Source organism: Gavia stellata, chromosome 15 (assembly GCF_030936135.1).
Source record: "Gavia stellata isolate bGavSte3 chromosome 15, bGavSte3.hap2, whole genome shotgun sequence".
Classification (NCBI taxonomy): domain Eukaryota; kingdom Metazoa; phylum Chordata; class Aves; order Gaviiformes; family Gaviidae; genus Gavia; species Gavia stellata.
In genome coordinates, this window is record NC_082608.1 from 7552843 (window position 1) to 7577543 (window position 24701).

The 24701-nt window shown below is 38.3% G+C and overlaps 1 protein-coding gene across 2 annotated transcripts; it reads left to right on the forward strand.

The window, feature by feature from the left end:
- The first annotated feature begins 5911 nt into the window (after positions 1 to 5911).
- Positions 5912 to 21066, forward strand: BRD7 (bromodomain containing 7). Of its 2 annotated transcripts, none has more exons than XM_059824766.1 (17): positions 5912 to 6010; positions 6376 to 6584; positions 7357 to 7486; positions 7875 to 7932; positions 9586 to 9730; positions 11087 to 11197; positions 11542 to 11726; positions 12625 to 12748; positions 13386 to 13461; positions 13925 to 14032; positions 14598 to 14730; positions 15651 to 15762; positions 16957 to 17013; positions 17908 to 18019; positions 18173 to 18316; positions 19438 to 19581; positions 20560 to 21066. In XM_059824766.1, exons 1-17 carry the CDS (start codon positions 5962 to 5964, stop codon positions 20622 to 20624), a joined length of 1962 nt encoding a protein of 653 aa, XP_059680749.1. In that variant the 5' UTR covers positions 5912 to 5961; the 3' UTR covers positions 20625 to 21066. The 2 variants fall into 2 exon arrangements, with proteins under 2 accessions (XP_059680749.1, XP_059680750.1); XM_059824767.1 differs by having other exon boundaries at positions 16957 to 17007.
- The last annotated feature ends 3635 nt before the right edge of the window (positions 21067 to 24701 follow it).

A 24701-nucleotide genomic window follows, 5' to 3' on the forward strand; every position in this document is an offset into this window, starting at 1 on the left:
AACACTGAGCTAGAATTTTGATGTTAAAATAATGTATTCCTTAGGCTATCTTACTGAGAGAATCTTATTAAGAGTTAAATACTCCTCCAAGTCTGAGGGAGACACTTCTTCCAATATGATTGTAGCAAATGCCAAGCAAAACTTTGGACCTTGTTGTTTCAAGCACTGTAGAGAGACAGTAGGCAGGTTGCATGAAGCAGTCACAAAGATTTGAGCTAGACATGCACAGAAATAGAGCTACTTCCCTGCTACGTGGCTACAAGCATAGGACAATCACAGAAGCAAGCTTCTGTTACTTATTTGTTCCAGGAAGTCCACTGAACGATAGCTGCTGCCCTCAACAGCTTCGAGTAAGCTTGAAGCAGAGGAATATAACTATTAAGCAAAGTAAACAACACAATGGGATGCAGATTTCAACTATACCCACTCATGTATACAAGTGTGATTTGCACTGAGAAAGGACTAGCTTAATGGAAAGAAGGGGGAGAGGGAATGAGATAAAACAGGCAGGGCTGGAACAAGTCACCATAGAAGACAATACTCTGCATTGAAAAATGGTCTCTGCCAGTGACATCTCTGCTGCCTAAGAAAATTACCTGCTGCAACTGCTAAGGCAGGCTTCAGTTCCAACTTGTTCGCTATTCAAGTTTCTCCCTTCTTTTGCTCCAAATCCTCCAGGGGGAGGGATGATGGATAAATCCCATTTGTCCATCCATCTCCACTCCTGACGGAAGCGATGTGGACCCAGGTGAATCCTGTTTAATTTTCCCAACCTGTGAAGCAATAGCAGCCAAGAACCTAGGTCATGTATGTTTAAATTTCATGCATCCCTAGCAAAAATTTTGCTATTTTAGTTCAGAGGGGTGCAACAAGGTATTTCTTCAGGTAGATAACTCTCTTCAAAAGAGAGTTATTAAAAGAGGTGCCCATAGGATTTAGACAAGGTCACAGGAAAGATATTTACAAAACACAGACTTACACAAATATACAGCATCATCAATATGGCTGCTCTATGGACAACAAGGTAATCATCCATAATTACGACTGAATTACAATCTTATTATAAAGTTTATTACAGTCTTGAGGAACTTAGGGTAGAAACAGATATTTGCCTATTACCATGAGTAAATTAGGTTTACTTCTCTTAGACAAAGTAAAGCGCCATGTCTTCACCACTAATAATTTACGACGCGTTTCCAGATGGCACTTACCACCCCCACAATATGCAGCACTTCAGTGCTAATGTAAAAAAGAGAAAATGCATCATAATGATGAGATGGTTTATTCAAACTAAGGGAAAAAATTCCATCTGCCACGCTAGACTTTCTCAGGCCATATGCACGTGGAAAATGACAGTGTCCCTTTAATACTCACAGAATCAAGAAAATAGTCATATTGACTCTTTCAGCTAATGAATAACTGATTTAAAAGTCATATTGATAATAGCACATGAATCAATAAAATACTGGCTACCTTCTTTGCTTCAGCCATATGTGGATATTTTTAGAAAGGTGTACTAGTGTAAAATGCTAGTTTTAAATACGTCTGCCACAAAAACTGTTCATCCCAATGTTTCTGTGTGTCATAGACTACAAACCAAACCTGCTTATGAAAAGCTCCCAGTGACTTCAGCATCCCAAGCTTCTACATGCTTGTACGCTCATGGAAACCTTCCAAAGATTATAGCACACTTGCCTCCTGTGCTTTGCATGGTCTCTGCATCCTTCTGCTGTTACCAGAATCTACCTCTTCCTCCTGGACTACAATAGTGATTAAAGCAACAGGGTTTCACCAAGTTTTTTATATCTCTGTTAACACATTAAATTATATAGGTTATGCTATATACACACTGATCAAAAACAAACCCATAAATGACTGTGCTTATTGCATCCTTCTTTGCTCAATGTTTTGGAAAAAAACTATGACCAATTTAAATAATTACATTATTTGATGTCTAGTTAAATGAATATACACTAATATGATCTTATGCTATCCATAGGTCTCAATCCAAGTTCTTTAAGAGATGGAAGAAGGTACATGTGAAAATACTTGGATGTCTATTTTGAAACATTTGCTCCATTACTCTTAGTGGCTAACAGTGATAGCAACACACATTATTGTCTCTCACTCTTAAATGCTAGTTGCTATAGAAACTTGACGCTGATTAAGATGAGGAACATGATCCTCAGAAAATATGCAGTGAACTGAAATTATTAATCCTGCAAATTCAACGAACGAGACCCTGCATTTCTAATACCAGACAGTGATAAAACTCTTCATAGGCTTACAAATGGCGTTTTAGAAATGATGCCCAGACTTTTTCTGAATAATCATACATGGAAACAATGTGACCTGAAGCAGGTTTTTACATACTGACATTTACTGCCAGCTATTTGGTTGCTAACAAAAAATATTTCAACGAGCATAGGTAAGAGCTTTCAAAGCAACTATTCAGAAGCAACTGTTGACACAGAGGTTCTTATCCTAGCCCAGCTCTGTTTTTTTGCGTACATAGGCTGCAACAAATTTCCTTCTTACTCAGTGATGCAATTCTGGAATCCATTCAGTTAACATCTAAAATATCTCTGTTCACATTAGCAAAACTTTACGCATTTCAACTTGCAGTCACAGTAAGCATTCTACCATTTTATTGCATTAGCAAAAATCATACAGCTTCAGCTGACATGGAGATCTTGTTACAAAGCTACACGTACACCAAGGAACAATAAAAGCTGTTAACTTTCCTAGGTGACAACATAATATTTTAAGGTCCAAAGTAATATTGTCTTTGTCTTTGTAATTAATAGAAGTTCCTCTGTTTGCATTCCCTCAGCCAGAGAGCATATTTTGCTCAAAAAGCAAATCACGCAGGAAAGTCGCATCAAAAGTTTCTGTAACCTTTAGAAGAAATAGAAGACCTGTCATCTATTTAGTCCTGCTATAAGGCTGCCTACACTGACAGCTCGTCTGCTATGGCACCAGGCATACATTGTACTGGCAAAGCTTTAGCGGTCTTGAGTCAGGTCTGAAAACCACCAGCTTTTACTTATACTGGGCAAAAGTATAATTTATAAACAGTGTGATATGTTGTTGAAAAATAACATCTTATTTGGAAATAAGAAAAAAAAATTGCTAGGAAATAGGAGGTCATAGTAAGGCCTTTTTTCTATGGTGATATAAACAAATTACTTTTCAAACATTTACATAGCAGCTGTTCCAATTTGTATCCATCCTCTGTGTTCATTTGCAGGACATTAGGACTTCCATCTTTCCTCTTTGTACAGCTGAATTCCCCTGAAACTGGAAGGACTGCCCCTGATCAGGGCAGAGAAGACATAACATATTGGAAGAGGAGGCAGGGATAAGATTCCTTTAGTTTTCCTCTGGTGCTACAGGTAACAGCAGAGCCAGTTGAGTATGAAGGAACACGGGCTCTTTTCTCAGGGAAGTGACAAGACCCAACAGCAATGCTCTTGAACATTGCTGAGAAGCGCAGTGTCTTCTCTTCCCAAGCTTGCCCAAGCTGAACAGTGCTTTGAAAGGCCGCACAAGTGTTTTTGAGGGAAAAGAAATACGGATCTTGTAATTGGAAAGGAGAACTAGAGACAAGAATGGCAAACCTGATGAGTATTCTAGATATGTATACCTGCGCTAACAGTTAAGAAAAAGTATATTTCTGTGATCCGGGGGATGTTATTGAATGAGACACCTAGAAAGGGCAGCTCTCAACATTGGCAATATCTCACATTACTTGTTTATGTGTAATTCTCTCAAATTTCATTAAATTCAGGACAAGATTAGTCATGAAATTTCAGAATAACAATTGAACAAATGGTCTTGCCATTTAGCATTTAAAAGAAAAAAAGTTTAGAAAGTCTGCCAGTCCTCTTGTGGGAATAGAGGATATAGCAACTTTTTTTTTTTCATTCTATAAAACATGTCCTTTAAATATTTACTAGTCTTGTATTTTCTACATGTGGCCACATCCCAAGCAAAAGCCCTCTACCTCTCACTAAAGTATGCTTAAGAACATTCAGTGCATATGTAATAAGAGTATTAAAGGATCCAGATGTGAATTAGAAAAACAACTGTGTCTATTATAGCTGAATTTCAAACTACTGGAGTAACATCAAGCAGGAAAGTTGTGGTTTATTCCAGAGCACCACCCACACAATTCTCTGAGTAGGTTACCAAATGACAGTAAATCTAACCAGTAAAATGCAAAACAAAGCTGTCACATCTGATTAAATTCCCAGTGACAGAATGGACAACGGACTTCTCTAACTTCTCAAGCTTTCAAAATAAACCTTGTGTAGATGTACAGCCAGACATATCATAAATTTCCAACTAACAACTATTATTTTCTTTATCTATAAAATATCACATATGATTCAACAGACTTGAGGAATATAGGATTATTGTGTGGGAATAAAATTAAAGCTTCTTTTTTGAAATAGTCACAGTTTATTTTTGCACTCCAAACTTCACGGAAGTCAAATTTCAAGACACATTACAGAATAGGTGTTAGCAGAAAGCAACACCTACAGAGAGTTGAAACAGCATTGACTGCAGTTTAAGCGATATCAGCAATTACACTATTAACTTTGAAAGGCTGTATAATCAGTGTTATATTTAATTTTGAAAACCATTTGCCTGCTGTGGGAAGTACTGCCAGACAAGGCAAATGTGTTAACTTCCACCATTTCTAGGAGGTCCTAATTTCTATCTAAGTTATTTTTAACCTGTAATGGACAATACACATATATTTGCCTGAAATTTATAACCTGATTATAAAGGATTTACTTTCAAGACTGTCAAGCAAGTTTAGGCACTCAGTCTGTAAGGCTGAGCCCATCCCAGCCTGCGCAGGACAGGGACAACCATCATTGCTATCCTTTCAACAGTACAGACCTCAGCATGCCCCTGCAAACTCCCTACCCTTCCTCAGGCATGTACACTGGTACAAATTTGGGCACAGGTTCCCAAACTTTTGGGACTAGGTGGCCTTTATCCTGGATTGAGGGTCTGACGCAAGCTGGAGCTCTGCCTGGCATGCCCGACCAGGCAGCAGCGGCCAGACCACAGCCCCACACCACAGCCAGGAAGCAGGCAACCCTCACAGGCCCCTTTGTGTCTAGTCAGGTGCAATGTAAACTACACTTCCAGGAAAGCAGGCTTCCCCAGCACCCCTTTTGCTAGCATCACACTTGCCCCCTGGCACGACAGGCATGGCAGGGGAGACTGCAGCACAGGCTAGTGCGAACACAGGACTACATAGGCTGAATCCTGCCAAAGCCACTGAAGCACTGTGCTGCCCCAGAGACCCAAGGGTGGGGAATAAGAGGGACAGGGCTGCAGCCACAGGCGGGGAGCAAGGGGCATCTCTAAGGGCGCAGGAGGGGGCTCACCGGCGGCTGTGTGAAGGGAGCGGGCGCGGGCGGCTGCCTGAGGGGAGCAGGCGCGGGAGGCTGTGAGGGGAGCGGGAGGCTGCGTGAGGGGAGCGGGCGCGAGCGGCTGCGTGAGGGGAGCGGGCGCGCGCGAGCGGCTCTGTGAGGGGAGCGGGCGCGCGCGAGCGGCTCTGTGAGGGCTCTGGAGAGGCAACGTTGCCCGATAAACGGGGCTGGGCCGGCCAGCCAGTCAGCCAGCACCTCCCCCCGGGGTGAACAAGGCCGGGCGCGGCTGAGAGGGCTGCTCACGACAGAAAACCGCCAGACCTCCCGCACACCGGCGCTGGAGCTCTGCTTCCGCGGCCAAGCCAACCAACTGCCGGCCGCCCGCCTCTGCGCCTGCGCCGACTGCAGCGCTGCTCGCCGTACCTCCAGCCCGCCAGGGGGCGCCGCGCGGCCGCGCCCGCTCTCTTCTCGCCGCGTTCCCCCTCCTGCCGGGTGCGCGCGGCGCCGCTCGTCGGCGGGGCAGGTCTCCGCGACAACAGCGCGGCCTACCCCGGCGGGCCCCGCCGCCATGGGGAAGAAGCACAAGAAGCACAAGTCGGACAAGCACCCCTACGAGGGTGGGTGGGCAGGAAGGCCCCAAAGCGGGCGCGGGCCCCGGCCCTCGGCCCACCCGCCGGGGCGGTTTGAAAACTTAGGGGGGAAGCTGAGGCCGTGTGGGGCGCGGGGAGAGCGGCCTTCGCGCCGCCGGTGAGCCCGGGGCGGGGAGGCTGCGGGTGGGCCTCGGGGCTCGGCCCAGCGCCTGCTGCTCTTCGGGGGAGAAGCAGAATCAGCCGCAGGGTCTGGAAGGAAAATGAGGTCTGGGTTAGTGGCAGCCTTTGCAAGGACTCCGAGGCAGCGGAGGGCTTGTGCTGTGTTACTCGGGCTGAGTATGGGAGTACGTTTTCTGCGGTACTCACGCCGCTTACTTCTCTGCTCTTTTAAGAATATGTAGAAAAGCCACTGAAGCTGGTGCTGAAAGTTGGAGGAAGTGAAGTTGCTGAACTCTCTACTGGAAATGCAGGACTTGATTCCAGCCTATACGAAGACAAATCTGAACATGAAAAACACAAGGACAGAAAAAGGAAAAAGAGAAAGAAAGGAGAAAAACAAGTTCCTGGAGAAGAAAAGGAGAAAAGAAAAAGAAAAGTTAAGGTATGTATTCATGGTAGTGCGTTTTAGCAGAAAAAAAAAAAAAGCTTCAGCTTTCTCTAGCCTTCACATCAAAAGGTGAGCAGATACGACTGTAACTTGTATCCTTGAATTGGAATGCATTCAAACTCAGTGTGTTAGTTTTGCCGATTCCTTTTCTCCACGTACTTTTATTAGAAAAAGATGAGTGAAGTCATCTGAAATGTCTCATCTTTCAAAAAATATTGGCGAGTATAAAAGCACAGAAAATTAAAAAGAGAGGAAAAATTATGTGTCTAAATAAATCCATTTATATAAAACAGAATGAAGACTTTACAAGTTCTTAATTAAAAAGAAAAAAAAATATTTCCGTCTAGGGATTCTTAACATAAGTAATTATAATACATTTATTTGAAGCATTATGGGTACCTCTAATTTTAAATTTCCTGACTGTTTCTTACTAGTTTTTCCAAAACCTTCAAAAATTATCTTAGGGGCTCCACTGGAGACAATCCTCTGTGCATAGTGCAGAGTCATTTCTGTCATGCTATAAGTGGCTGTCTGTCACAGTTTTTAAAAAAATAATTCTCTGATACATTGTATTGTATAGCTACATTACTTCATTGTCCAGCAGATGGAGACAGTACATAAAGAATACAAGGTTTTTAAAGACTTACAAACTATTTTTTTTTTTTTTTACACTATGTGAGGTTGTTTTGAAAAATCTGGAGAGCCTTATGTACAGTAATAATGCTGGTTTTGCAGGTTCTCTAAGTTTCTATAACAATCTTTCTAGGAGGATAAAAAGAAACGAGATCGAGACCGTGCAGACAGTGAGGGAGAACAGGAAATGAAATGTCAGACCCCTGTCAGATTGGAATTGCCACCAGAGAAACCATTGACGAGTACTTTATCGAAACAGGAAGGTAGGGCAAAAAACCAAGAACTATTTTGCTAATTGCAGTTTTCTTTAATTGACTCACATTTTATTGTTCTTTGTTTCTATAGGAAATGACATGTTTTGTTTTTTCCCCTCTTTTTGTAAAAAAATTTGAAATTATGTTACTGTATACTACTTTTGCAGAATGGTACCTGGTACCTATGTCAGAGTGAGCAGAATGTCAAGTAGGGCCAATGAGAAAAGTAGATCCCCTATATATGTTGTGGGTTTTGCCACTGTATTCTTTTCATTTATGATAAATTCTCAAGTTGCATCAGTTTTGTTTAGCTGATTTTGAATATTTTGGAAATTTAGTACCTCTTGCAGTCACTTCTGTCTCACACCCTTTCTCCCCCTACTTCTTTTTGGTCTAGAGGTGGAGCAAACACCACTTCAGGAAGCTCTGAATCAACTCATGAGACAGCTACAGAGGTAAATGTCTGTGCTACAGGCTTTCAGAACTATGAAATGAAAATAACATACATTAAGGGAAGCGGTATATATATATATATATAAAAAAAGCTGGGTGAAAATATTATTGCTAAATATATTGTTAACAGGACTATTTTAGGAATTTAAGTACTAGTTTAAGGATGCATGCTTATAACTTCTCCTCAGCTTAGGCTTCTTGTAAACACCTCCAGTTTCAAGTTTAAAGTACTTTTAAAAAACTTTCAAAAATAGGACAATTTTCCAATAATGTGATGCTTTCTTTATAAGAACTTTTTTTCAGAGAGGCAAAAGAGTTTGGAATGAACTTGCCAAAATTTCCTTTACCATCAGTTCTCCTATTTTTAGTGTTATTTACTACAAAAAGAAAGTGCACACTTGAAAACTTAAACCATGTTGTCTGATTGTCTTATTAACCAGATGTCTTTTGATGAAAACAATCAGATTTGCAGTTCTTTCAAGTAGTCTGTGGTTTAAGATATCCTTTCTTGACTTTAAGAATTAAGAATATCTGTATGTCTTGTACAAGAGTGAATGAAGGATCTTTCCCTTTACCTGTCTCACCAGATTAAGCTTGAATCTTTGTTCACAAGTTTTCTCTTAAACCTTGTATTTTCAAGACCTTGGTGTCAGTTTCAGGAAACTAACAACCAAAAAGTGTGTGTGTGTGTTTGTTTTGGCTACCTTTCCATGTACACAGAAAGAAGCAGCCACTTTAGGTTTTGAATCCTATCTCTCAGTTGGAAGCTATTGTGCAAGTGTCCACAGGTGTTGCAGAATATCTGCACTGCGTGCTTTTGCAGTACGTATGGCAAAATACTTTCCACTGTTCTATAATAACTCGGCAACTTGGAGTAGAAATCCGTAAGTCCTAAGTAAGCCTCAGGAAAAAGGCCTGAAATGCCAAGGGCTTCACCAGCGTGTGTAGTATCAACACTGGCGTAGGAGGCCAGTCTCATCATACAGAGTTTAGTGAGAAGCAATAAAACAATGGTTCTGGAAGAGAGATTCTTGCCAGCTTATCAGCTAAGCCTGATCCTAGGGAGAAAATACCAACCAAATGTATTTGATTTTAATGCTGTTAGAAGCACCCAGGAACATCAGGGTATGTCAGAGATCACCAAAAGTCTTAAAAATTTTAATGTAAAAACCTATTAACACTATGTAATCTGAAAATTAACATAATCATAAATATACATGTTCTATCACAACTTTTAGCAACAAGCTTTCCCTTCTGTTAATTTCAGAGTAAGCAATGAATGACAAATATGCATTCTTATGACATTTGTTCCCTTTATTTTTCAATGACTTAATTATGATATAAAGCCATTTTTCAAAAAGCCAAAACCTAAAAAAAAAAAAAAGGGTGGTTTTGTTTTTTTAATCTTGGGAACACAGTTGTCAAAATTTAGAACTAACTTCTAAAATATGTTTGTAGCACTCTTCTGGTGTATGGGTTTGTGTGGGATCTTTTCAACCTTCAAAAGTGAAAGATTATGCTGACACAAGCCATTTCTAGCTTTATGGTTTTGATTCCTTTTCAGCTCAGTCCTTTCCTTTCTATTTAATTCCAAGCTCAATATGTTCTTTGTTATGAGTTGAAACATGAAAAACTGTCTTTTCATTTCTTAACAGAAAGGATCCAAGTTCTTTCTTTTCATTTCCTGTGACTGACTTTATTGCCCCTGGCTATTCCATGATCATTAAAAACCCAATGGATTTTAGTACCATGAAAGAGAAGATCAAGAACAATGGGTACCAGTCCATAGAAGAATTAAAGGTAATTCTGTAAATTTTATTTTGACTACAGAGTTGTATGATGCTCAGTTGACTTGAACTCGATAGTTTTATGAGAATATGAAGATGCCAAAAGAACCAGTACTTCTGCCTGAAGAAATGTTTCTTGTTGAAGTTTTGTGAGCAAGTAAGTTCTGGAAGTGAAAGAGAAAACACTTCTGATTTGTAAATATGCATCTCAAAAAGATGTGGATGGTTTCAGGTTTTATGCAGGATTAAATAGAACCTGTCAGTTTGTCCTTCAGCATGTCATTTTAGATCTTTCTTAAGAATGAAAATGTTAGCATTTCTGTCAGACTGCTCTCTTTTTTTGAATGTATTGCCTCTCAGAAAACAAGGAGTCCGGTTAATTTATTGGCTTTGCCTGTCTGTTACTACTTCATCATTTGCCTCTTGTCACCTCTGTGCTAGCTAGGATTATCTAGTCATGTAGATCCACAACTAGCAAAGGCGAGATGTCTTGTTGGCAGTAGCCACTTAACCCTGTGCTGTAGTGTGCCTGGTGGATTCGAGGGCCTGTTTTGAAGGCCCCTAAAGCTTTTAGACGTTGTGGGGGCTTGTTTTGTCATGTTTTCTTCAGCAGAACTATTCTCTAGTTTTCTTGGGTCCTCATCTAGCCCAGTAGTGTAATTTGTGTGTAATCAACATTTGAACTTAGGCAGATGTTAGTTAACTGGTTGTATTTCCTTGCACATTCTTCTTTAGAGCTCCAAAACTTAAGAAGAATATTCCCTGTTGTTTCAGCTGTTTCTGGTTAGTTTTTTATTTTAACTTTTTGTCTTTGTAAATAGCTGAGAATGTGGTAAAACCTATACAGGCTCTGCAGTGAGTACAGAAGTGAGGTTTCTAGCTCAGTCATTCAAGAGATGAACTTCAAACAAGCATACATTTCTTTTCTTCGTTGTAACTGAAACTTTGGCATATTCCTTATAACGATTTAACTTTGAATTGCAGCTTTTCTGTTTTTAAAGTTAGCTTTATTGTCTTTTTTACATTGCTTCACTTTGTTTTTCTTTTAGTGACTGCTGATAGGTCAGGGAAGTGGGCAATTTTAGCTAAGAGGACTTCCATTAAAACTTTAAAAACTACAAACAATATTGAACACTTAAGAATACTTTCAGGGTGTTCATTGGGGTGCTAATTTGAGAGTTGAGTATCATTTACATACTTATTTCTGTTTAAATTTTTAGTTAAATAGATTTCTTAAATGCATTCATTAAAAATGTTCTTTGAAGTTCTTTTTCCCTAAAGCTCAAGACACTGCATTTGCAACAAGGATTTTAATACAGTATACTATAAAATTTTAACATTTGTTCCGAAATTATTAATGTCTGTACAGGATAACTTCAAACTGATGTGTACTAATGCAATGATTTACAACAAACCAGACACCATTTACTACAAAGCTGCAAAAAAACTGCTGCACTCAGGGATGAAGATACTTAGCCAGGTAATAGAAAATACAAAACAAAATATTTAAAAAATATGCTTCTTCCTTTTCAACCCCTCTTTCATTCCACTTTTCTTACAGGAATCTCATGAAAATTAGTAAAAACTTGCTTAGTATTTGTCAAATGCTTGCATATTAGAATTTAAATAGTACATTGTTTTAAGGCTCGTGCTTTAGTACTGCTACCAGATCACTTACTGAAGAAATGTTTGCATTTAATATTTCATTTTCTAAACTGCCTTTACAGTTGCTAGTATAAGAAAGAAAGACTGGAAATAAAATCATCCTCTGTAGGTAGGTTAGGAAAAGATTCATTGAAGTAGAAAATATCTGGTGTTTTTTAGGAGAGAATTCAGAGCCTGAAACAAAGTATAGAATTCATGGCTGACCTGCAGAAGACAAGGAAGCAGAAGGACAAGATGGAACTGCAGCAAGCGGGGGAAGATGAAAATGGTCCTGGGAAAGACAAAGGAGAATCTGTGGATGGTGACACCAAAGCGTTCAAAACACCTAGCAAAGAACACAAAAAGTGAAGTATTATCTCAATAACAATTGTAGGATACACTCTGTAAATGCTACTGAAACAAAGACAACTTCTAGGGACTGGTGGATATGGGTTTCTCTCTTTCTGGTACTGCATATGCGCTATGACTTCTTCATCTCAAGGAGCCACATTTATATAAAGCGTCCTCATATACCAAAAATAAATAAGTTTAGAATAAGTTTATGATACCATCATTTTTTTATGTAGGTAACCCTGTACTGCTCATCAACTCCATTCCTTCAATTGTTTTCTATTTTAGTGGCTATTTCACATAAGTAAGTACTGTTTTAGAGAAAGCTTGCAAACATGACCTTTTAAATATTTCGGTACAAACAACTATATAGGCAATTTCAAGTACCTTTTTTTTTTTGCGTAGTAGTTGTATTTGAAACATGTAAATGCATAGCTACAAAATGCATACTTCCTGACATATCTTTTAATATCTAGAAATACCCCTTTCAGTGTTCTGAAATAGTGGTGACTTTATTTTCACAGATTTTAAAATACAGATACTAAAATTCAGAGTATCTAATACTTTGTTTTACCAAAAATATCCTTGTTATTCTTGTGGGATTGATGACATAAAATGTGGCAACATGCTAAACTAGGATATCAGTATGGCTGAAGTAAGCTAAACACAGCTTTACAGTTACTAACATAAAAAAACATTTGCGGATATAAATCTCGGTCACATATTTCCCCAGCTACATTAAATACAGTCATATTAAATGGCTGGGGGCTTTTTGTTAATTGTTTTTGCCAACTATGCAAACTGTTTTTGCAGACAAAACAGTTTCTCCACTGTCCTTTTGTGACATTTAGCCAATTGGTGTCTGTTAAATCTATCTGTTAAAGCTAGTAACTAAGCTGTGTTCCTTCACAGGAAGGACAAAGATCTACTTGAAGACAAATTACGAAACAATAGCTTGGAAAGGGAACAAGAGCAGATTGATCGTATTGTTAGAGAATCTGGAGGAAAGTTAACAAGACGACTTGCAAACAGCCAGGTAAATCTTTGTGTATTTGGTAACTCCTTTCGCTTTTTCATAAGCAGGCTTACTTAGCATATTCTGTCAGTTGAAACTCAAGGTATGCTTTTACTACAGTTTACACCATTTTACACATGACTGATCACCTGTGCAACATTGTAAGGTTAAAAAAAAAGCATCTCAATTGAATGCATGCTGAATTTCATTAGCAGAGCAAGTTCAGCTTAAATTTCAGAAATTTTAGATAAAGTAGTAGAAAAGGATGAACAATAGGAACCTCAAGAAAATATCTCAAATCTGACCTGCAAAAAACCAGCCACATATCTGATCAAAGGTTATTAATGTTACAGGAAAAAGAACTCAGTTTGGTAATACTGGGCCCATTCAGTTTTCTACATGAATTACATATTTTATCTCTTAGCCTCTGCAGAAATGTTAATATTTATCATAATTTCTTAATTCCTTGTGTCTATACCAATAACAAAGTTACTTAGTAAAAATAAAAAAGTTAGAGCGGCACTCACTTCTGACTCTGATCTTTCCAAATCCCTTTCTGATTCCTACGGATAGGACAGTTGCATGAGATGTTTTCATCAGTTGAAATTCATGGTCCTTAAACTAATACATAAATTAAAGTAGTCTGATCTTATTTCAGTGTGAATTTGAAAGAAGAAAACCAGACGGTACAACAACTCTGGGCCTTCTTAATCCGGTTGACCTTACTGCAGGAGGTAAGTTAGCATGGTTTGGGTAACAAGCCACTTTCACCTACCTGGTCTGCTGCTTTTTTGCTGGGGCAGATTAGCAAATGCTGGCCAAGAACTTAATGCTTCTTTACAGTCTGATAAAGATCTGGATTTAAAAAGCTGCAGCTGAGGGAGCTCGTAGATGGAGACCAATTGTGGCTGTTGTTAGGAGCAGCTGGAGGGAGCCCTCAGTGGCTGTTGCTTCTCCTTTTTGTGTCAGCTGTTTGTGGGAACCGCAAGAGAAAACTTTTGCCATTGGAGAAGAGACTACCTGCCATATGCTTGGGCTCATTTAATTCCTGGACTCCCCTTAAGTCTGGACCATGTACAGAGTGCAGTGGCTGCTGACCCAAAAGGTCTCAGATGTTCCAGAATTGGCCACTGGGAGCTTTCTATGTCACTTAACTATGCCTTCATTATTTCTGTATTTTGATATATTCTATTGTAGAACCAGGTTACTGCCCTGTAAAGCTGGGTATGACAGCAGGAAGACTTCAGTCAGGAGTGAATACATTACAAGGATTCAAAGAAGATAAAAGAAACAAGGTTACTCCAGGCAAGTGCGGATTTATTATTTTTTTTAAATATAAATCCTCCCCTTCTATAAGGAAAATATGTTGATCTCATTACTAGCACACAAATAGTTTGGAACTAAGCTTTTTTTAATGATAAAGCATATTACTGCATCTATCTATCACACAACTAAACAGCAGATCACAGTGTCTTCCTTAATTTACACATACAAAAGGGAAAGCGTGTTTAATAAAATGTTCATCTATATCGAGAAGAGGAACTATACTAGATAAATACAGGTTTTTGCTAGCTTTGAAAGAGCGTAGTGGGGAGCCTGAGAGCCTGTTATCAGCCCCAGACTGAATTTTCCTATTGTGTGAAGGCATACCATATTGTTAATAAAACATTTGTAAATAACAATGCATTTGATGTAGATGTTAGTAAAAGATGTTGCAGTGTGAATAAATGGTATTCTGATAAAGTTTGTTTTCACCATAAGAAATATGTTCCTAAAAGTTTCTTTTGGGGGGTTGTTTTACAACCCCTTCTCATTGTTATCTGATACACACATATCAGAGGTAATAATTAATACTGTTGTTATTCATCAGTGACATACTTGAATTACGGACCCTATAGTTCCTATGCTCCAACATACGATTCTACATTTGCCAACATAAGCAAAGAAGATTCTGACTTAATCTATTCAACATACGGGGAAGACTCTAATCAAGGATCTTTCAGGTAATCAAACAACTAGGATGCATGTTACAGCTTTCATGTACAGAAGCAGTTATGTGCAACTTTCTGCAGTATGGGCTATGTCTTTGCTGTTGAATGATGTCACTACTGTCTTTATAGCCTACTGGGTTTTGTTTGTTTGTTTGTTTGAAGAAACAAATGCTTTAATAATTTAATGCTTTACAGAATTTGTCTGTAAAGTGAAATTAGCCAAGATTGAAGGATTTTGACGCTACTGATACATAGGAACACACAGTCTAAAATTAAAATATATTTATGACTAACTCTGAAGGACTCGTGTTCAAAGCCAGAAAAACGTTGAGTGGTGCAAATGTTTATGCAAACTGGACTTCTTAGCATTACTGAACATAATTACTGCCTTGAGTGAGAACGCATCTTTGTTAATGTCAAATACTGACCAAACTAGTCATAGTGGGAGAGCTGAGTCCAGAGACAGCGATTCCCAATTTCATTCTTAAATAGTGTATGTACTGCTTGATTTTCATATTATTTACTACAGTAGTAATAATTCATTCTCATTGTTTTCACTATTCTTGATTATAAAAACTTCAGGGTTTGTTTTATGAGAATCTCAAAGATAGAACACACAGTGGTATAAATTCATATGAAATGTGGGAATACTTAAGTACCGTGTAAATGTTAAGTGCCTGTGCAAGTTTGCTTTCTGTTTGATGCAGCTGCCTGAGGCAATACGCTTTTCCTAGTTGGTCAGTTTTTGTTAGGGATCCGAGTGGGTTCCTCAGCTACAAAAGGCATGGATAATTAAACTAAAGCAAGCCATTTGGATCAATTCTGTGCTACTTTTCCTGTTTTCTATGCTGTACATATTGGTTGGACTTCACGTAACTTTTTTCCATTGTATGTTTAGTATGAAAGTAGTTAACTATCTTTTGGTCTTTTAGCATTCATGATTTTTTGATGAAATCACAAGATTATCCTTTCTTAATGGCTGATAGTTTGCTTGATGTTCTAACTAAAGGAGGACATTCTAGAGCTCTCAGAGAACTAGAAACGGTAAGAGTGGATTTGTGAACTGTCTGGTCTTTGGTTTTAGCCCACAAAGCTAGAGAAAGATGATGCTGATCTATTGATGGGCTCCCTTTTAATTGGTAAAATTCGAAAGTGAAGGCTCGTCTTTGTCTCCAGTGGATGGATTTTTCTCGAAAGGGATTATTCTGACTTGTTAATTAGTGAAACATGAAAATTAACAAAATAATGCAGATAGAGACAGAGTCACACATTCTTTCTCTGTCTAGTCTCCCACTCCCATTAGCACTAGCTCCTGTTCCACTTAGTAAGAAAATATCAATAAGCAGTTGTTTAGAAATGAGGTGATCACGGACAGGCTTCCTTGTTTCCATGGAAAGTATCATGATGTTCCTAGCAGCCACTGTTTAGTTCAGGAGAATTAGTAACTATTTTTTCCCTTTACTTGGTGCAGTGCTTTTAAACTCAGATACGTGCTATGTACAAATACTGAACAGCTACTCTTTGAATTCACAGGAGATTTCAGTACCTGTATGTGCAAACATGACTGGAATCAAGGGGCTGATTTGATGATCTTAACTGACAATCGAAGAATTAGTTGAGAATCTCCACAAGACAATTCCTGTTAACTAAAAGTCTTGATTTGAGTTTCACATCAGTGTAAACTATTGAAATAAACAGATCATAACCTTTTATTAATGGGTCAAATATAAGCTAAATTAATACTAGAAATAGTTCATGGGTGAAAGATCAGCCTTGAGCCCCAGTTCACCCCTTTGCTTAGCATTACTAGTTTAGCCCTTTTCTGGTACCCAGTAGTGCCACTCAATTACAGGGTTCAAACACTACTGTTGCGAGTATTAAGAGGAACATAGTTATGTATAGGAACAGAATACATTTCAGCCTCTGATGATCATCCTTCCTTTTCTTCCTGCCCCCCAGTAAATAATATCTGATGTGACATCACTGGGGAAAAGCATGTGGGCTTTGCAAAGAGCAATAAAATGTGTGCTGTAAAAATGTGTTTTAGTAAACATTAAAATCTGAAGACAGCCCTCTAAAAAACAGCTACATTGTAACTTGGTTTACAGAGAAAGCTCATTATGACATTGTGTATTTGCCTCACTTTAAAAATACTGCATTTTGTAAGGTTTTACTTTGAACTTAAAGAAAGAAAAGACTAATTTTAATGTCTTCTTTAAAAATCCTTTCTCTGTTCAGCCATTGGAGGAGGCTGAAGGCCCACATGAAAGAAGTGATGCAGTAAAAGATGTAAAGGTAAGATTTTCCTGTATCACTTTACTCTAACCAACCTATCTAACCCCACAATTATAAAACTGCCTACAGCTGTAAGGCCTGTGCAGCTACGCTGAGACTTTAACAAGCTGTACATATCCACTACAATGTGAATCGTGACACCGGCATGCTATTTTGTAGGCATCTGGAGAGTAAGAATCTCCAAAAAGTTAAGTCTTAAACAAGGCTGTATGCTAAGAGAACTGGAAGAAAATGCTTATATATGTTTGGTTGTGATTGTTTTACCATGTGTTAGATCATCTGGTTGGCAGCTGCAGTTGTTTTATTCCTATCTTAATCTGATTTGGTTTAACATGAACTTGTAATATAAGTGTAAAATGTCACATGATACCTAGCTGGCTTTGAGAAGTTTTCTTAAATACCTTGTGCCTCTGTAGGCATGCAGCATATCTCTGAAATCGTTCCATGCAAACTTTGTTCAATTAGAAAAAGCATAGCAGTAGTTCTAGGGAAAGGGCTGCTCTCCTGAAGGCTTCATCTGCAGCCAGGTTGGTTTTGAATTTTGGCCTCAGATCTTTCTTACATAAACTCTGCTTTAGGTGAGCTCAAGGAATTTTTTTTTTTTTGTAATTGGGATGTTGGTCCTAAGTTACTCCATCATTTGTGCACGCCCCCAGTGGTTTTGGCAGATGCCATTTTCTATTTGAGTATGAAATAGAATAGTAAACTGAATAACTGTAGAACAGTAAAAGCTTCGCAGGGTGTCTTTTCATCTTTCCCTCTATGTGCTCACTTTTTTTTTTTGTAGAGCAGACTAATTTTAACTAACTTTGTGTTCTGATTTTCCCCAAACAATTTTGTTGTTTCAAGGCTGATCTAAATATTATCTAAATTATTACTTGCTGCCTTTTTTAGATTATGGAAATTGATATTGCTGCCAGGTTGGACTCTGCTAATAATGACAGACTTACAGCACTAAAAGCAGTTACAAACTTTGGCATGCCTATAGAAGAGTTTGATTCTGAGGGTGAGTTTTCTTGGTACTTGCACTTCTGATATGTTTGTAACTGTTTCAGTTTCTCAACTCCTTTGCATGGTCAGCCTTACCATATTTTATATCATAATGTACATAAATAAGTATACTCTTACTAGTTAGGACTTTCTTCTCTTCATTAAACAGAGGCTGAAATCTTCCAGAGGAAACTTGATGAAACAACAAAGCTTCTGAGAGAACTCCAGGATGCTCAAAATGAACGACTAAGTACAAAACCACCCCCTAATATGATTTGTCTTCTGGGTCCATCTTACAGAGAGATGCACTTGGGTAAAATATACTTTTTCTGACCATTCTCACAGAATCGATCAAGTCCCAACTTCTATGAACTCTTAAGACAGACAAAGGTTTAACAGTTACAGTGCAGAATACATGCCCTGTTAGGCCTAGATGATTAATTTAATTTTTTTGCATGTAAAGCCAGATGAAAGTTTTGAACAGTTATTACAAGTATTTCCTCCTAATCAGTCAGTCTCCCAAGAACTGACTGGGAGCTGTGCCACAGGGCAGATGATAGCCAGAGGCCTCTGACTCCATGATTTTACAGTGTCTTTGAACAGGGGTTGCTTAAGTGTTACCAAGTTCTTATTGTAAGGCTAGCTATATTCCAGGTAGCTTTATTCCAGGTTAGATCTAGTTACCAGTCTATTTTATTATGCCAATTAATACCAGTCATTCATTCTTTAATTATTTGAGCAAAGCTTCTTGTCTTACAGGTCAGTTAAACAGCTGGTGTTAATGGCAGCCTTCTAAGATAGGCCTGTGTGCAGAGGGTGTCTTGTTCTGCAAGTAAAACTAACTTGTGCAGTATCAACTACAGCATATGTGGTCTAAAATAACCACCTCGATGTTACAAGATAAATTCCCTTTATTGCAGAAACATTACCAAGTTGGTATTATACCAAGTCTAAACCAGATTATTACCTTTCTTAACAGGTTTAAGTACTGACAGCTTCCTTCTTGAAGGAAAACCACATTTGTAGCAACAAGAACAGTCTCTCTATTTTATATACAAAACTAAATGCTGAATCCTGAAAGCCAGCTATTACTGACACAACTGCTGTGTAGGTGCCACCAGATCTCTCCTAGTTGCTGCAGGAGGGTGACCCAAGCATCATTAGCTTACTTTAACTTCTGGTGTTTCTTGATGGCAGCAAGCTTTGGGCAGCAGCTGTTTCGTTCCTCCTATTCTTATTAACCATCTCTTTTGTAGTTCCCAGGATGGCTTGTGTGATTCTACGCAAGACAACAAAACCCTTCTGTTGCAGAAACATTATTTAACGTAGTTCCATTTGTACTTCGATTATTAAACTGTTAACAGGGTGAAGGGCTTATGTCAGCAATTTTGTGTCTATATATAGCATATAAATACATGCACTTATCTTTTCTAGCGGAGAGAGTAACCAATAACCTGAAAGAACTTGCACAACAAGTGACTCCAGGTGACATTGTTAGTACATATGGAATCCGGAAAGCAATGGGAATTTCGGTTCCTTTACCTGATGCAGAAGACAGCTGGGTGGATTTGACAGAGGGTGAGTATACAAAAATGTTTTGTAGCATCTGTTCAACTAAAACAAAACCACATCTGCAAATCATTAGACTGGCTTGTGGTAGAACTTGCAGTAACTTAGTTCCAACTTACAGTTCTTATCTCTTTTTCAAAATTCTGTTTCTAATGGAAAGTTGCTGTGTTTGGTCTCAGTCCAAAATTAATCTTTCGGATGCATGGAACTTTGGTTCAACTACGTAAAGTAGTTATTTTACCATTCACCTTACAGCATTGCCGAATTTTAAAGCTTGGCAATCCATTCCATTTTAGTTTTTATATTTAGCGTGAAGTTACACGAAAAGAATTAAAATTCCTCGCTTGCTGAAATGAGGACATCATGCTGCTGCTTCTCCAGCTTTTGGCCATGCGCTCCTTTTGCTTCATCTGGCCAGCTGCAGTGCTTTGTAAGTTGACAGCATCAGTTCAGCTCAACTCATCCAGCCAAAAGTAACTACTGGTTTTGCTGGGTGAAAGAGTCAGGTCAGTGGAAAGTCTAAGTGCCAGAACCAGCCCTCCCCCTTGTGGCACATAAAAGGTAAAAGCATAACCCAGAGTTTGTGTTCGTCCCCAGTTTTTAAGGCAGGTAAGAATTTCCTTTCAGGAAATATAATTCACACAGTAGATTTAATCTGTGGTTTATAAGAAGTTTCAGTTAAGATGTTACTTAATGAAAAGAGCAGGATTATTTCAGGAACTTACTTACCTTTTCAAGGAAACAGCTCAAGAAATTTCGATTTCAGAATTACTGAGCATTTTCTTTTTCATAGCACTGTACAAGACAGGCTATGTAACAGAACCAAATGAAACATTGTATTTTCTTGGACTGTTAGAGAACATGCAGCTAACTCGGGACTATCTGCACAAACAGCAAATGACTTTAGCAGTACTGTAATGTATATGCGTTTCTTTCATTTAAAAGTTATATACACTAATTGACCTGGTATCTATTGTAAACTTTCAGACTTTCAAGAACCTAAAAAGACTGTCACCAGCCCTGAACCTGAGTGTGGTCCAGTTACAGTCTGAAGCTTTGGTTAAGTTTACAGCCATTTGTTTCATTCTATTTAAGAACCAGAAACTTCCTTTGGGTGCAGTCACCGAGCATGTGTATATTGTGTTTTAAACTACTTTTGTTTATTAAATTTTGGAACTAATGACATTTGAAAGGTTTGTATTAGAGTTACTTCTGATACATAAATGCACTAAATTATTCTTTTTGCATTCCTTATGATTTTAAAGCACCTCTGCAGCATTTAAGTTTTCCTAGATTGTTAAGTGTCTGGAAAAGTCAAAGCATAAGTGAAAGTGTGCCCATATAAGGTACAGGAATTCAACCCAGAGTTTCTAAAAGCAATGTATAGACTGTATCTCAATCTGGTTGGGGCAAAAATCATTAGTATCTGAACATGCAAGTTTCCCTTTTTAAAATTACTGTGCCACTCTGAGGAAGAGAAATAAACTTTGTAAATAAAACTGACATAGCCTGATTAATGAACAAAAGACTGGCTTTGTGAAACTTTGAATGTGGATGAATGTCCTCAGAGACACAATGCCATCTGCTCATGGTATTCTAAAACTCGAGGGCAAACTTAGAAACATACCGTGACGATAAGGTAAGACTAACAAACCCACTTGCTGCCAGTAAGTAAAAATACCACATTAATACAGTACAGTCAGCTCTGAGACACTCGCACAAACAGTTCTTACTACTTGGAGGTATTACTAAACACTATCAGGATGATGATTGTAGGCTTGCTTGTCAGAGAGTATATTTAGAAGACTGTAGCATTAAAAGTCAATTCTGTGTTCACCAAAGCTGCAGCAGACTGACACTGCGGCTTTCAGGCACAGAGGAGAATTCAAGTACCTTTGCAGTATTATATACGGAGCCAGTGGCTCTTGTACATGTCAGCTTTTCCCCATGCTCATCAGTTACTTTCACGCAATCACGCAGTGCTATACATAGATAGGTTCTACCATAGACATCCTTAAGTATTTTTAAACGTTGCTCCTTTTTACCCCGTGGTTCCAGTATAACCTGGGACTCGAACAGGAAAGACGTGCAGTTTTTCAGTTCCATCTGGTTAGCAATCACTAATGTGCACAGGGCAATGGCATGGAACTGAGAGCTAACGTAAAGGCAAAGTGTAATCGTGAATTCCACCCTTTACCCCCAGTCTTTGGCCAATGTCATCCTTACTCCCTTCCTTCCTCTCTAAAAAAGGCTGCAGAAGTGTTTATTTAATTGTTTTTTAAACTTTCACAATTCTTAAAATTAATTCTGAAAAGGTTGAACTGCCAACCTGGATTTTTCTCTAGTAGTTTCAGTTGTCCCGAGTAGTTCTTAATATTAAGTCATCATTAGAATTTTTTCACAGTTCTAGGTAATTGCAGCTGAAATATTACTCCAGGAAATTAATTTTTCCATTAATATTTATGTCATTTTCATGCTGCAAAAGAAAACATGATGCACGACAACCGTGCCAGCCAAATCATTATTGGCTCACTCTATAGCATCTCCTTTCCCATCGCTTACCTTTCATGTAGTGCAGTAGAAGGGCACAGATGAGAGAAACTGAGTACTGAAATGACTCTTTAGCTGTTGAACCCAAGTACCTCAGTCTATGTATTTTCCACTTACACAAGTTTTTTAAAAAATATAAATACCAAGTTTACTTTATGAGTAAAAACAATCTCATTAACTCTATAGGGGTATAAGAAATACACCTCCTTTTCATGCAAATCCTTCATCAAAATAACTGCAAAACCAAACAAGTTTCAGGAAGTTTTTTATTTAATGGTAAAAACTAAAGTTTGTTCTTTAAAATAGATTGCTAATTCAAGACATTATTAGCTCTTCAAATTAGATACAGTGCCGTTTTTTCAGTTTAAGAAAACAATAACGCTGCAGGGAAGGTTTTTCTAACAAGGTTATTTCCTCAATCTTAAATTTCACAGTTCGCTCTCAAAAGGACTGCTGAAAATTAATTAAATACAGTTGCTTCTTAAATTGAACTTTTTCTGTGGTTGAATATAGCTCTTATATTACACAGTTCCAGTTCTGATGAGAAGTTAGAAAGTCATCCTCAGAAATGGCGCCTTTTTCATTACACAGTTTTGAACTTCTCCAAGTACGCCTTGCACAGTACACTAGCATTGGGTGAGCACTCTAAGTGCATTATGTCCTTTTAAAACTGCAGCAAAACCCTACTTCCAGTTTGAAAGCTGTAGCTCTTGATACCACTTCTGTAAATGAGGTTAAGTTGAAGTTACACCCAAGCAAGTTACTAGCCTGACAGTCAATGTAATGTAAACGAAAGCATTTCAAAATGCTGTTACAGACAGCGAATTTTCTTTCACAGATAACTTACATCTACATTCTACTAGGTCTGTGAACAGAAACACTTCAGAGCCAGCTCTATCTATAGGCATAATGCACTTTTCAAAATATATTCATGAGGCAAATAGTCCCTTTACCTAACATGACATCAAAGACTGCTGAAAGGAGCCTTTGACACATGCATGGTCCTTATAAAACAATAAATAAATAAAACAAATGCTTGCTGAGCATCTGTTACTACAAATATACAACATAGGAAAGTAGCAAAAGCTGTTTGAAAGTTTATTCAACTACAACCTGACCTTAGACTAACAAGACACCAAGTATGAACCTTCCTTCTTCAGCAGAGTCCAGACGTGAACCAGGCAACCTCAAACTTCAGGTTTTCTAACATGTTGTTTTCTGTTGGAGACTTCCTACAAACACGGTTTTGACCTACCAAATTGACCAAGGCTAGAAGCACAATTTTTAATCCACAGTTGGATGATACTTAGATTTGTTCCTTTCTTGAAACATAGTCACTTTATCTTCTAGAGAAATTACACAGTAATTAGAAAGCGGCAGTGATGCATAGGACTGCTTGTTAAACACTTTTTCAATATGGTTTAGTACTAAACCCAGAAATATTAGTAAATGCTGCTTTGTTTGTAGAAGAGTAAGGCTTAACAAAACAGATGTTGAACTCTAATTAATCACTGTGCCGTTGAGTCATACTACACATGGTCTCTCGGGGGGGGGGGGACGGGACACGGACGGGGACACGACAGGGGAATCCATCCTTAGTTAATACATATAATTGGACACAAGATGTTAGCCTTACAAAATACTATCATCTCCACCAACAGAAAACAGATTAAGTGGTTGCAATAAGTAGAAAAATGCTAATTTAGAAGTAGCAAAAGCCATTAACAGCTTAAAAACTTTACAGACTAAACTAACTTACAGCAAATAAATTTTCATGATCTTCTTACTAGTGCTCTATGCATACTTTCAGTATTGAGGCTCTGCTGAAACGTTTCCATTGTGAATATGTTTTTTCCATACATCCTTTTGTAACCTTCAAACTTAACTTGCTTCATAAATGCATTCCTTTAAAAGGTACATAAACCAGCCAGTGGCTAGTCACATTGAAGAAACAAGAATAGAAAAAAACCCCAAAGCTCACCTCAGATGCGGTTCTGTTTATACAGTATCTGCTACAGTTTCTAATACTACCTTATTAGTTCTGTTCTTCAGTATACAAACAATTGAAAACAGATTAATTTTTCTTCCTCAAGAGCCCTCAAGAATGCAGTCAGCATGCAGAATTCCTGCTGGGTGTCAGCAATACAAGCTGTTATCAGAGTCTGTCTACCCAAGCATGCAGGATAAACTGCAGTTGCTCAGTGCTCCTCAAAATCGGGTTTATTTTTTGAAATTCAAAGCCAGAATTTTAAAGACATTCTCTTATGTGACTGTATAAAATGTGCATGCAGATACTAAATACAGAGGCACAGAAATGCAAAGGAAAACATGTAACATAATGTAAACACTCAACTAGATGAAAGTTATTTCTGAGCAGCTGTTGGTCATGAAAACATTTGCGTAATACAAGGTACTACTATGGAGGAGGCAAAGATAATACAAGTGATCTGATACTGTGCAATTAATTCTTTTTTCCAAAGGAGCTCAGCACAATTATCATACGATATATTTGAGTTTCCCTGCATTCCTCTCTCCATTATTCAGCTGTCTTCTGCTGTGAAGTCTGTTTAGCATTAAAA

Excerpts from the sequence above, each read along its gene's own strand:
- BRD7 (XM_059824766.1), top strand. The coding sequence starts at position 5,962 with ATGGGGAAGAAGCACAAGAAGCACAAGTCGGACAAGCACCCCTACGAG. Across the intron at positions 7,487-7,874 it reads TACTTTATCGAAACAGGAAG|AGGTGGAGCAAACACCACTT; the intron begins GTAGGGCAAAAA and ends TTTTTGGTCTAG. Across the intron at positions 14,033-14,597 it reads AAGAAACAAGGTTACTCCAG|TGACATACTTGAATTACGGA; the intron begins GCAAGTGCGGAT and ends GTTATTCATCAG.